This window comes from Mauremys reevesii, linkage group 10 (assembly GCF_016161935.1).
Source record: "Mauremys reevesii isolate NIE-2019 linkage group 10, ASM1616193v1, whole genome shotgun sequence".
Lineage (NCBI taxonomy): Eukaryota > Metazoa > Chordata > Testudines > Geoemydidae > Mauremys > Mauremys reevesii.
This window is the reverse complement of record NC_052632.1, coordinates 69,220,737-69,234,276: the sequence shown is the minus strand read 5'-3', so window position 1 is coordinate 69,234,276 and position 13,540 is coordinate 69,220,737. Positions and strand designations below refer to the sequence as shown.

The 13,540-nt window shown below is 41.2% G+C and overlaps 1 protein-coding gene across 2 annotated transcripts in view; it reads left to right on the top strand.

Moving 5' to 3' along the window:
- Positions 1-13,540, top strand: part of DCUN1D3 (defective in cullin neddylation 1 domain containing 3) — a 27,070-nt gene extending 13,530 nt beyond the window's left edge. For both annotated transcript variants that reach the window (XM_039491944.1, XM_039491945.1), the window contains exons 2-4: positions 1,840-1,914; positions 7,692-8,224; positions 11,228-13,540. In XM_039491944.1, coding sequence (XP_039347878.1) covers positions 7,794-8,224; positions 11,228-11,711 — 915 coding nt within the window. In that variant the 5' untranslated portion in view covers positions 1,840-1,914; positions 7,692-7,793 and the 3' untranslated portion in view covers positions 11,712-13,540. The remainder of the gene's footprint in view (positions 1-1,839; positions 1,915-7,691; positions 8,225-11,227) is intronic.

Genomic DNA, 13,540 nt, shown 5'->3' with positions numbered 1-13,540 from the left:
ATACCCTGGAAAACGTTTGGCTTTCACTAGCTAGGCCTGAATTACATCAGTCTTTGGTCTTTCCAGAACTAAATTTACTCTTTGCATTTTGTACGGTAGTTAACTGGAGACATAGATTTGATGGCCCAGACTCATGATATTTTCAGATAAGTATTGAATGGTATAGCCCTTCCCTGAAAAAGCAGTCTTTTTTTTTTCCCCCCCATCAAATTGCTTAAAGTAGTTTGTTATAAACGTGGAATATATATAAAAACTGTGAAAATGTTGTCTCTGTGCTGTTTTTCCGAGAGGATGGGTAAAAGCACTTCAGTAATGAAATGAATATTTTCCTTTTCTTTCTTTCTTTTTATTTTTTTTCTGTTTTGAGTGAGTAAAAAAACCACCTGACAACTTCAGAGAGATTTTTTTTTTAAGATGCTCCCAGATGCCCAATTCCTTGAACTCACACTATTCAAACTATGTCATTTGAAGCTGCTTTACCCTGAACTGGTTCTCTTTTTGGTGTACTTGGAGCAGCATGGATATGGGGGTCAAAAGCCGTTCAAGGAAACATGGACTGTCATTCCCCATCCACTCCCTATTGCTTTCCATTGGAAAAGCTTGTTGGGTATGAGCAAGTCTCCAGCTTGTTTCTTAACAAGCCGTTCCAATCTAAACAGCGAGCCAAGAAGTGGCACCTCTCAATCAACTGATTCTTCTCTCTGAATGTACTCAGCCATATGTGCTTCTTTACTACTCTTACTAGTACTGCAGAGCCGATGCAGCTCCAGAAGAGTGAGCTGAGATTCTTTTTCTAACTTGTGCGTGAACACAGTTGTTGAGTAGGTTCTGCAGTCAGAACTTCTGTTGCATAAGCCGGAGAGAACCCAGCCTGGTTTTCAGATTTGGGGTTGAATTTGCAGGGCTGGGAGTTAAGAAAACCTTCAGTTTACCAAGAAAGACAGTTATGTCTGCACTAGAGCTGGAAGGTGTAAATTCCAGCTCAGGGAGACATACTTGCACAAGCTTGATCAGAACTAACGTGCCAAAAATGGTAGTGCGAGTGTAACTGTGGCAGTGCAACTGGCGGGAGAGGCTAACCACACCCAGTAAGTACCTGTGGTCTTGGACAGGATCTTACTCAGGGCATCATCTAGTGCCTCCTGCCTGCCTGCCTGCCTGCTTGCACTGCTGCGGCTATACTTGTATTTTTGTGTGTTAATGCTGAGCTAGTGCGTGTATGTTGCCTCCAGCAGCAATTCACACTTTCCAGCTCTAGTCTAGACATCTCCTGCCTGTGTTTTATCTGGAAGTCCATGAGGCACAATAAACGTGGAAGCTTACAATGCTCTTTTGGGGGGCGGTCCCTTTTCAGATTAGAGCTACACTCAAAGTGGTATTTATTTGGTTCTCCTAGGGATTGGATATCCTTTAGAGTATGCACTCAAACTTGTCTTGAATGCAAGAAATGAAGCACCTTGCCAAAAGTCATAAAAGCGCAGTCTACTGAAATGGCTGTAGTTTGAAACTTCCATTGAGATAAAATAGTGTTGCTGTATCCGATACTTTAATTATATTCTGGGTACAAATAACAATGTAGTAGTCTGTTGTAAATTATCTCTGAAACTGAGCTAATGCCGGCTAATATCGCTCTAATCACTTACTAATTGAAAGGCTACCTAGTTTGTAGAAATGTTGCTATTACAACAAATAGATTTCAGTTGTGTAAAGAAAATTGCAAATTCATCAGGTGTTCTCATGTATAGTAGTAGTTGGTTGTATTTTTAAAGGTGCATTTTTCAGTTATTGCAGTCTGCTTTTAAAGTGTAAAGATTTCTGAGTAGTCCTCTTGTTTTACAGCATTCCATGTGGAGACCTGGAAGTCTGAAGGAAACTTAAAAAAAAAGAAATGATCCCCTGTGGATTTGAGATTATGTAAGTATTAAACTTTTTGTGACCTTTAATAGACATTTGAGAAGGTAAAACTGCTATTAGAGCAGCCTGACCATTCCCCTCTCAGAGTAAGATAACTAGAGTTGACATCTGTAAAGTTTCCAAGGTGGAAACCTTGGATGGGCAGGAGGAAAAGTGAAAGAGCCTGAAGAGGTAGCAGTGTAATACCCTCTTAGATGTATCCTAAGAAATTCTACGTATTCTGGAGCATCTGAATAGAGCTGGAACATCCAGGCTACGCCCAATAGTCTCTCCTCAGCCTCTGCTCCTCTGGATACTATATTGTCATGCCAGACATCCAGGATTCTGTAGGAGTCTGGATTAATTTCTGTTGGAAACTTTATGGATTTGCTGGGAGATGCTGAGACAGTGAGGAAATCCTGCAGAACGTCAGCCATGCTGTCACCATGGAGTATACTCCCTGGGTTATGATGGAAGGGGATATACCAATTAGTGCGGCTGAACTTCCATTTGTAGTGGGAATCCCTAAACTTTTCGTTTCTTTCATGCAACAAAGGGAGATCTGTTTTGGGTTTCCCCCGACACCTCCTGCCATTTTGTCCTGTTGCTCTCCTTTGAATTTTGTAAGTTTTAATGTAAATTTAAAAAATTCTGGTGCTATTTTTCTTCTATAAACCTATGCTGTTTATTGCTCATGACTTAATTATTCTTCAGGTGTTAATGGATTCTTGTCTCACTCTTGGTTCCATTATATTAGTGGTTGCAGTTAAACTTAAGGCATTGCCTAACAAAACCCCCAAACCTGCTGGCTTTTTGCCATTCTTATAGAATGTTCCTATTTCTTTGACTTCAAAAATAATTGCTATGATGGAGTCAGTTCATCAGTTTTATTCCCTTCCGTTACTTTCTTACCCACTTCCCCCCCAATTAATTTCTTACCCACTTTTTTAAATTAATGGCTGTATTAATAAGATCTTCCTAGTGGTTTCTACCTCTTTAATTTTATTTCATGTGTAATATTGAAATACTGCAAATCTTATTCTTAGTGGTGGGCTTTTACTTATTGGTAGTGACTACTAGCTGCTGGGTTCTCAGTTGCTTCCTTCTGGTTGGAAAAAGTAGATTCACAATGGTTCTCTGGATTCTCCTCTTTCTGGTTCATGAGCCTGTCTTCCACGTAACATAGACATCTTTAGATTATTCATACTTAGCTGTAAATTATTGCTCAACAGCTGGCTGAGTAGTCAAAATCCTTCAGGCATACAGTATCCTGTGGCTTTGATTTCCTCAGATTTTGGTCCCAGATTTTATTCTCTAGTAGTAGTAGTCTATTACTAGTGGTATCTGCAACTTTTTCTTCTAGTTTTTTATCATTATTTACTTGTCCTGATGTTTTTATCAAATTGCAACTCACTTATTTATAAATATGTTTAGTGTATATTTTTTACTCTGTCCTTATGGCTTCTGGCAATTACACTGCCTTCTAATACAAAGATCTTAATATTTGGACACATCTGAACGTACCCATTCATATTAACATTCTAACTGAGGATCATCTCCTCAAGTTTCAGGTGTGCTTGCTTGGTCATACTAGATGAGCTAAATCACTTTGAGATCATGTTGCTTATTTCCTATACTCATTTTATAATCATTTTGTAATTATGTAAATTACAATCTGATCCCCACTAAAGTCTGAATTCTCACCATAGCTCCTGATGCTGCAATTGGATCTCTTCTCCCCTATCTCTCCCAATAAGAAATATTATTCCCCATGTGCACAATTTTCTTTTCTCCATCCCATTCTGTTGCATCTCCCACTTTTGAAACACGAGTGGAATGGGAAGCAAAAAAGACTAGCAAGCAAGTGGAGTGGATCCAGCAGTGTGAGAACAGCATTCCCACACTGAAGCAACACTGGAAAACAACCAGAAAGTTGCAGAACAAGATATGTGGAGAAATTGACTGTGGCGGTAGCTGGACACTTTTTTTAAAGCTGGTTTTGCTATTTTTGGAGCAAGAGTACTTCAAAAGAATTGGAATGTTGCCTCAGGTTTCCTATACTACAAGAGAAGTGAGGAATTACAACAGTGGTACTTTAAATCTCTTCTGATGTCTGCTTGTAGTAGGTAGGATTATGTTTTGGAACAGCTACTCAGTAGAGGGAAGGGAGATGTTCCACTACTGGACAAATAGCTGATGCTGTCTGGGCTCTGCTGGTGTGGGTGTTGTGCTATTATTAGTAAAGCACTGCTAACAGACAGCTAGTCTCATAATAAAAGACAGATGGATTGGAATATAGGAAAATCCTTTCTGAAGAGGAGAGGTGCGTGGGTAGGTGCTTATTTGAAACAATAGACTTGGTTAATTTGCACAATATAGGTTAACCTAAAACTAACTTCTGACAGCATTTTCTGAAACTACCATGACGATTAGATCTTCTCACCTACAGTGTCTGTTAATAACATTGACTGACTGAGACCTTCATGCTATGTAATATAATCACTGTCATTAGGAAAAGTAGTAATGAGATCAACATTGTCGTAATGTAAAAAATGACATGACCAGACTTAAAAATATCAGAATTCTTTTTCTGTGGTGAAACCAATTGTTACTTAGGAAGCAGGAGAACAAAAATCACACGTACAGCTTGATTATGTAAATTACAATCATGCAATGTGAACTTTCTTCTCTTCTTTCTAGATATACAGAAACATAAGAATTGCCATATTGGATCAGATCAGTGACCCAGGTAGTGACCCATCCAGTATCCTGCCTCTGGCTTGGGCCACTGCCTGCACTAGTAGGCAGTTATGGGATATTTTGCCCAGAGGGAAAGTTTCCTAACCCCCAACAGCTAGAGGTTGTCTTATAGCCATATGCATGATGATTTATACCCTGCCAAAAGCCTGCCTTTCTAAAAAAATATTTGCTATAACGCTGGATTTTCATTTTACTCAGTTTCTCTTGCATGCTTTACTTAAAACCAAAAACTTAATCTGTGGTAGCTACATTATTCAGTTACCTAAATACTGCGTATTACTTCTGGAAGGTGATAGAGCTGTTAGCCATCCATTCACAAGTCAATTGAGATTCAGACTCCGATCAATTTAAGTAAATCCGGGAGGGAGTTGGTATCCTGGAATTTGCATTCCGTACAGTAGTGTTCCATTCACAATTGATTGACTTTTAGTAGAGTGGAATTACTGTGATGCAAACTGCTGGGGAAAGTGGCAAAGTGGACCCGCAGGCAGATGGGAGCAATGGAACCAGACAGATTGCGTATTTAATTATCAAAGAGCTATAACAGTAATGTCAAGTAGCGTTTGGCTTTTTAAACAAGCAGCCCTTTATAATAATGGGGAGAAAATAAAAACGACTAAGTGAACCCTTCAAAATATGAACTAATATAGATAGCACTGTTAAATCAGAGCTGGTCTTTACAAACATTAAATGGATACTTGCCCCCATATACAAATGGTATGTCAAACGATGCAGATTACCTAAAAGATGTCAAGGATTTGGAATGTTGGAAACTACAGGATGCCTGCTCCTTGTCATGTCCAGTGTCTAAGAAGTCTCTTCCATCTCTAGAGTCTAGCAAACTGAATGGGATAATGAGGGAAAACAATTTTTTTTAGAGGGGGGAAAATAGAGCCGTAATGGCTGAGTTACAGTTATTGTGTGAACTGTGAAACTAACAGCCTTACCTCCCACCATCGGAACAAATGGTCAAAGCAAGATAAACATATATGAATGTATTGCTTGTGGGATGAGAGAAAATATATTGATTAAATTGCTGTTGCTTACTTGGGGGCTCAAAATGGCCTCCTCTGTTGAATTAGTTTTCTGGAGTTTATATTCATTCCCTATTAAAGACTCCTCTAGAGGAAGAGGATCTATTCTAAGGGTATGTCTCCACTGCACTGGGGGGACAGGGTGTGTGTGATTGATTGATTTCAGTACATGTAGACATACCCCAGCTAGCTTTAATCTAGCTAGTGCTGGTACCTAGAACAATGAAGCCGCAGCAGCACAGGCTTCTGTACAGGCTGTGCAAGCCTGCCTGATACTCTGGGTACGTATTTGGGCGGCTAGCAAGCACTGCTGTTTGTGCGCCACTGCTATTGGTACCAGTGCTAGCTAGACTAAAGCTAGCTCCAATAACTAATGTGCTGCAGTCACACCTCTGATTGCAGTGTAAACATACCCTTAGTTTCTGAAGCAATCATTTGCCCTTGGTACCACTTCTGGTAGTGGTAACTGGCAACTGCCTTACAAGTCTGTTCACGTCTCCGAGCGGAGTTCCTCTGGGCAGCGTCCGCTGGCTCCCTTGATGCCTTCGAGGAGCAGTGGGCGCTGTCCGGGGTTCTCTGCTCGGTGTCCCCGTCAGGCTCCCTTCTCATGACCCTTTGACCGCACTGCCGTCCCTGTTCTTTTATTAGTTGTCCCCTGCAATTAGTGGGTTTCTGAGGCCCTGTGGAACCTCCCCTTTGGCTGGGGGGAGGGGGGGGATCTGTTAGCATGGGGTGGGCTTTGCCCGCCCCGTTTCCCGGAAACCCAATAGAATTACAGATCGAAGTCCTGAAGCACTTACAGCCTGAACAAAGGGCAGGAAGGAATAACGCATCTTTCTCTATTTGCCTTTTTTGTATTTTACCTTGGTTACTTACTCTTCCTTTTCTCACCTCTCATTGGTTCCAGGCTGTGGAAGTAAAGTAACAGGGAAGCTGTAATGAAAAGGCACTAAAAGTTCAGTTTCTCATTGGAGGCTGTTGCTTAATTGACAGAGGCAAGATACAAGCCAATAGTTATGACTGGAGGAGGAGAAATAAGATCTACAATTCTGTACTTTGAGTTACTCTGATTTTCCTAAATGTTTAAGCCCTAAAACTGCTGCCCCTTGGCATGATCGTTGTCAAAGGATTTCTTTTAGTTTGAATCTGAATCTTTTTGCGTGGGTAAAATATGCGCTATAAAAAAGTTATAACTTTCATAATTTGATTCGAATGAAATGGCTACGAAAGAAATTATGGCTTTTGGTTTAAATTTATAAACTGAAATTGGGAGTATTAACTCCTTAGTATGTGTGTGAAACTTTCATTGGAAAATCCCCCTGCAGTCCCTCATACTCCTTCTCTCCCAAGGGATTAGGATAGGTACTTGAAACCATGAATAGCCCTTCTATTAAATACATATTATACTCTTCCAGGAAAGATGCGTGTTCCCTTTTAACCACCTTCCCCCTCTGTAAACTTGCAGCATGCATACATACGTGAAAACAAAAAACTCAATTTCAGATGTTGGTCAGAAACTGACCAAAGCCAACGAAAAGCCAAAGTTTAGTGCTGGGGTTTCTGACAGAACATAGTGTCCTTGGCTCAGGTTGCTTTGTTTCACAGTCTTGTATTCTATATGTTAAGTGTATCATGGTTTTTTTAAATGATTTCCTCTAAAATATTTCTGGGTTGGAGTAGTCTGTCTTGATGAATTCTGCACATGAATCAACCTCTTTGTAACCTATGTTACAGTAAGAATTTTAGGAATTTCCTTTATTAGGACCCGTTAGTATACTGCAGCTGCTGAGTGAGCTGCATTGATTTCTAGGTAAAGCAACGGACCTTAGTTGAAATTGCCTGTATTTATGGCATACACTAACTTTCTGTACATTATTCCTCTTCAGTAAGCAAAGCTTAAACTCCTGAAATTAGTCTCTTGTTTATTCTTCTGGGAATGTTACTTAACTACTTCATATGGTCTCCATGGGGAAACAGTGATTTGATTTTAAACCTTATTTCCAGGTTAGTCGACTCCCGCTGATGGCATGTTGAAGTTCATTGAACAGCAGCTGAGAGGGCGTCGGATCAGACGGGGACTGCGCTAAAAGCTGGGCTTGCAACAACATGGGCCAGTGTGTCACTAAGTGCAAGAATCCTTCTTCCACCCTTGGCAGCAAAAATGGAGATAGAGAATCTAGCAGCAAGTCTCATGGCAAAAGAAGCGCAGTTCACAAAGAAGAACATACCTCGGTGTGTGCGAAATCCTCTGGCGACATCCTTGTCAATGGGACAAAGAAAACGGATCCTGCTTTAGATTCTAGTCAACCTCCAGCTTTCTCTGGGGATGCAAAGAAAGAGCCTGTTTCCGGTGCAGAGGAATCTTCAGTTCAAAGGATTGGGGAATTGTTTAGGAGATACAAGGACGAACGAGAAGATGCCATACTAGAAGAAGGCATGGAACGGTTTTGTAATGACCTCTGTGTTGACCCCACTGAATTTAAAGTGCTAGTCTTGGCTTGGAAATTCCAGGCAGCTACCATGTGCAAATTTACAAGGTTAGTTCCTACAGCACTTGTAAATATTTTATATGTTCAAATATATTCTATCTTCTATACGCTGGTGAGAAGCCCTGTTAACTTCGCATGCTCATTCCTTTTTCATATAATTTGATTGAACTTAAGCAAAAAAAATTAGTTATGAAAGGAAATGCCATTCATTTTCTGCAACACCTCAGTCTTCTGTGCTTGAAGGCACACTTCAGAAATTTATACTGCCTATGGGGAAAAGTGCGTTAGAAATCTCCAAACTTCAGTATAACGCTGACCTATCACAATCAGTCTTATCCTCTCGAGTACCAACTTGATAGTAATGTTAGAACCTGCTGAAACTGATTTCTACTTTAATGCAAATAAGAGAAATGTAACGTAAAGTTAGCTACTAACATCTGTGTAATCCACTGCACTTATTTACTTTCCATTACCATTCTGATAAAACAGCATACTAAGTAAATTCATCTCCTGTACAAGGTTCCCAAACTGCCAGTGTTGTACGTGGCATTTGTGCATTCTAGGAACTAGAGGCCAAAATGTTTTTACATTTTTGTATAGTGTCTTTCACGCTGGTCAGCAGCAATGCTTTTAAACACTATGTATTTACAGCACCACTGAAATGTAGCTTTCTCTGAGGTGGAGGGTGGCAACCAGTTGCCTTTTAGCACATTTCACAGTATTGGGGAGAAGGGAAACTTCCCTCAAGGACACTGGGGCAAACTCCTACTTATACTCCTGAGGGAAATTCTGCGCCAAAAAAAAATTTCTGTGCACAATATTTAAAAATTCTGCAAATTTTATTTGTCAGTAAAATGTGGAGGCTGGCTGCGCAGAGGTGGAAGATCACCCTGCAGTCTCCTCCCCCCCCCCCCGGAAACAGACTCGGCAGTGAGGCTGCACCCAAACCTGATGCAGTACAAGGGCCAGGCTTGCTCCAGAAACACCCTGGGGCCCTGTCTCTCTGCACTCTCTGAAGTGGGGGAGCTCAGCAGGGAGGTCTGGGTGTGGGGGAGTCTGGATGCATGGGGTTGGGCTGATGGGCGACCTCTCCCCCCACGCCTTAAGAGCGATGGGAGCAGGGGGCAGAGCCGGGAAAGGTTTCTGGGGGTGGGTCTGACCCGGCCCTGGCCAGTCTGTGCAGGGGAAGAGTGTTCTCTCCTCCCACCCCCCAACCCTCAGCCCAGCTGTGAGCAGCAGGTGAGCCCAGTGCAGGGTAGGAGCCATGAGCTGGGGCGTCTCCAGCGGCAGGTGGGGCTGGGGACGCTTGGCAGGGGCATTTTGGGTGGGGGGGGGGATTCTGGGAGTGAGGGGGGGTGAGGCTCAGTGGGGGGGTCTGGCTATAAGGAGTCTGGATGCATGGGGGTTGGGCGGACATGGGATGGGTCTGACCGGCACAGGCTAGGGCATCCCCAGCTCCCTCCACCCTTTGATTTACTTCTGCGCTGGCTGCTCTGGGCACCCAAAACCATGCACCAGCGTTGGTGTGGGGGGGGACACATGACTGCTCTTGCAGCTTTCCGTTGCTTAGGGAAAAAGTCATTTTTCTGCAGGGAAGCAAAGAAATCTGCAGATGATGTGAATTCTGTGCCCAGGCAGTGGTGTAGAATTTCGGCACAAGTATACTTAACAAAAACCAAACCAACCAAAATCCTGAGTTTTTCAATGCCCAGTCAGAGAAGACAGATCCGATCTGTAGTAGCTTTAATCAAATAGCTAGTGGTCATAATTTCAAAAGATGTAAGTAAAACTAATTGCATAGCACACTAATGGGTAGCCTCACATTAGATGCTGGAGGTTGGGCTTTCCAGTACTACACTGCCAACAAGAGTCTCCAGGATTATTGCACTTTGTCCTAGGAAATTACAGTGCCCAATAACTTTTCTGTTTTGTGTGGTTGCCTCATGACTACTAGCCATGTCCGCTGGGAAATAAAGGAGTTGGTATATCAAGTCTTGTGCATGGTACTGCACAACTATTAGGCTGGCTCCATTCAGCGCCAATATAATGCTCCTCCTGCTGCAGACTGTCAGAGTGACATCCTTTCACCAGTAGAATAGCTACCATATGTAGCAGTAGGTTTCAGGCAGTCTGGCTTGCATTGTGTGGATTGTTTCTCAAAGCACGATTTCTATTTTTTCTCTAAACAGAGAAATCCAAGATTTCATTGCTGTCTTTTCCCTGCCCACAAAGAAAAGTCCACAATCTGCTCATTATCGTATGAAACCTAACCATGGGAACTGGATGGGTCATAGAGCTAGTAGTAGAACAGAGCTTTCTACCTGTAGATTGTCAGGTTAAAAATGCCCCTAGATTGTAGGAACTAAAGACCATTTGTATACAACTGTTCAGTAGCCTATGTAAATTGAGTTGATCTCTGTTCAGTGCCCGGTGAGCAGGTGCCTGATCATTGACAATCACAACCAGAACCCTCATTTTGCAGTCTTGGCAGAGGGACCAGGTATTGAAGGATCACTGCATTTGAAGTTGCCCCTTGAGAGTGGTGCCCCCAAAGCATTATTTAGGACAGGCACCCAGGGTAGCTTGCATTGATGTTGCCTGTACTATGCTTTGGTGGGGGGGGGGAAAAGAGGGAGCCTTCAAGCCTGCCAATCTGGCATCACTCCAGTGTTAAAGTCACTTAAACGTAAAGCTAAGAGGAACACAAAGCATTGCCCATTCAGGCAGTAGTGAAGGCCACACACAATAATCCCTTTCAAATGTTAAATTACACTCCTGGGGTGCCATTAACAGTGCTGCAAACTTGGATTCAAAAGTAATTACAATATTTTAAAATTCAAATTTCATCCTGAACAGGTTACTTAGCAGCTCTCACTGCTGACATGTAAATACTTCAGGTGAAAGGTGAGGGTGTGCTGATTTTTGCAGTACTTAGCCTTACTAGTCTTATCAAAGGAGGTCCATTTTTGGCTCTAACTAGCTATATGCAGATAGGGTTTTATAGTCTGCCTGTGTGAAGGTACTAACAGATGGTTTTTCTTTTGCTAATAGGAAGGAGTTCTTTGAGGGCTGCAAAGCAATAAATGCGGACAGCATTGATGGCATTTGTTCTAGGTTCCCCAGCCTCTTAAATGAAGCCAAACAAGAAGATAAATTCAAGGATCTCTATCGTTTCACCTTTCAGTTTGGCCTGGACTCTGAGGAAGGACAGAGGTCTCTACATCGGGAAATAGCCATTGCCCTTTGGAAGTTAGTCTTCACCCAAAATAACCCCCCTATATTGGACCAGTGGTTAAACTTCCTAACTGAGAACCCCTCAGGAATCAAGGGAATCTCCCGGGACACATGGAACATGTTTCTAAATTTTACTCAGGTGATTGGACCAGACCTTAGCAACTACAGTGAAGATGAGGCCTGGCCTAGTCTCTTTGATACCTTTGTGGAATGGGAAATGGAACGAAGGAAAAAAGAAGAGGAAACCAAATGTATTACATGTTCAGACACAGAGGGTCCAGGTATAGAAGAACAGACTTAACAGCATTTAAGCAGCAGTGATGGAAATAACCTGTTGCCCTTCATTAAATGTAAACTCTGGACCTTTCTGGAAATTACTGAGGCTCCAGATTTTTCTACTTTACACCTTTCTCTGCCTTGTATTTGAAAGGGCTCTAAAATGCTGTATCATGGTTTAGGCACTTTCTTAATTTTGGTTATACCTTTAACTCTTGCCCTGAAACATTTGATCCTGGCTACAAGTTAAAAACAGTTGTTGTTTTTTTTTTAAAGATTTCAGATTAGTATTAAGTCTGACATTTCTTGCACAATGTAGATCTTTTTGTTAGGTTTAAATTAACATTGCTAAATTATACAGTGCCAGATTCGAGTTTTGTATCCTACATCTATCAGGGCAGGTCTGTACTGTGTGTAGTGCTGTTTACATTGTTGAAATTTTAGGTTATATTAATTTTAAGGTTTTATACCAATATGAATAGCAGTGTTAACTGCTAACTACAAATGCATTAATTCCCAGATAATAAGGCTCTAAAAACAATGTAAGTGACTGCTTTTTGTAATACGTCTCAATCCCCTTTTAAGCTAACTCTCAAAAAACATGAGTTCAGGTCATTCTTTTTTTGGAGTGTTGAACTAAATGTTGGATTTTATTTATGAAAACATACTGTACCTGTCAGTCAACTGAATTGTAGTTAACACTTTGTATCTAAATTACTTAAGCATCACGTGCAAAAGAGCAGCGCTACCTCAGTTTTACTGGAAGTAGACTTCCTTGATGAATTTTCCTTTCAGCTGAAGAAGTCATTCATATTTTTATGACTATGTGAAAATACTTTGGAGCCAAAGGTTCTGCTTCTTATGGCTGGTAAACATTAACAGGAGCAAAAAAGCTGCTTTCGAGGGAAACTGGGGTATGTAAATCTGCTTTAATTTACACTTGATTTGTATTATCAACTTCCTTGTCTGGCAAGTGCAGTACACCTGTGTAGGGATCTCTTGCATTAATGTTGACAAGCCAATTTTTTAACTTATACTTAATTGCTAAAGCATAATTACATCCCTCCAAATTTTCTGGGGCAACAACATTGGCACCCAATGGAAAAGTGAGTTCTTCAATGTGTTCTTAATGACAACACTGTAAACCATTCATTTTTAGGCTGATTTAATAATGTTTAAATAGAACTCAGTTTATTGTTTTTAAATTACCTGTACTGGGATTATTTGCCTGTTATGACCTAAAAAGGGAGTTTTATTAACACTGGTTGATTTTTTTTTTGTTATTGATGCTACCTTTTTAAATTTTAGTATATCAGCTTTTTTATACTTCTTGGTAAAAGGGATAATAACGGCTGAGGCTTTCTATTAAGCTAAGCATTGACTCCGTATATTTGATACATTTCTATTATACAACTTTATTTTCAGAGTTGTAATTCAGGATCATAAAATGGCTTAAATTTAAAAATGAAACTGGTGAGCAATCAGTTCCTATTGTCCGATGGTTCCTGTGCTGTAGATTGCTACCTTGCCTCCCAGTGCCCAGGCAGGTGCCCGCACGGACTCTCACAGTGGTCACTGCATGCTAGCAAATCCAATGGCAAGAGCTCAGTTTTGAGATCCTGCATCATTAACAGTGCTTGTGTAATTAAACTAAAGTACGTATCTGTTTAAGAAGATGTGCTCAACTTACATCTTCTCACCATGATGAGAGGTCAATGTTCTGCGTGCGTTAGGGATGTGTAAAAAGTACGGAAAACTAATGTTGCTCCCGTTTCAAGCCTAACAGAGGTTGTCAACTTGCAGGAGAAACACGAAATTTAGGACTTGGTTCCTGGTTATTAAATATATGCTGAA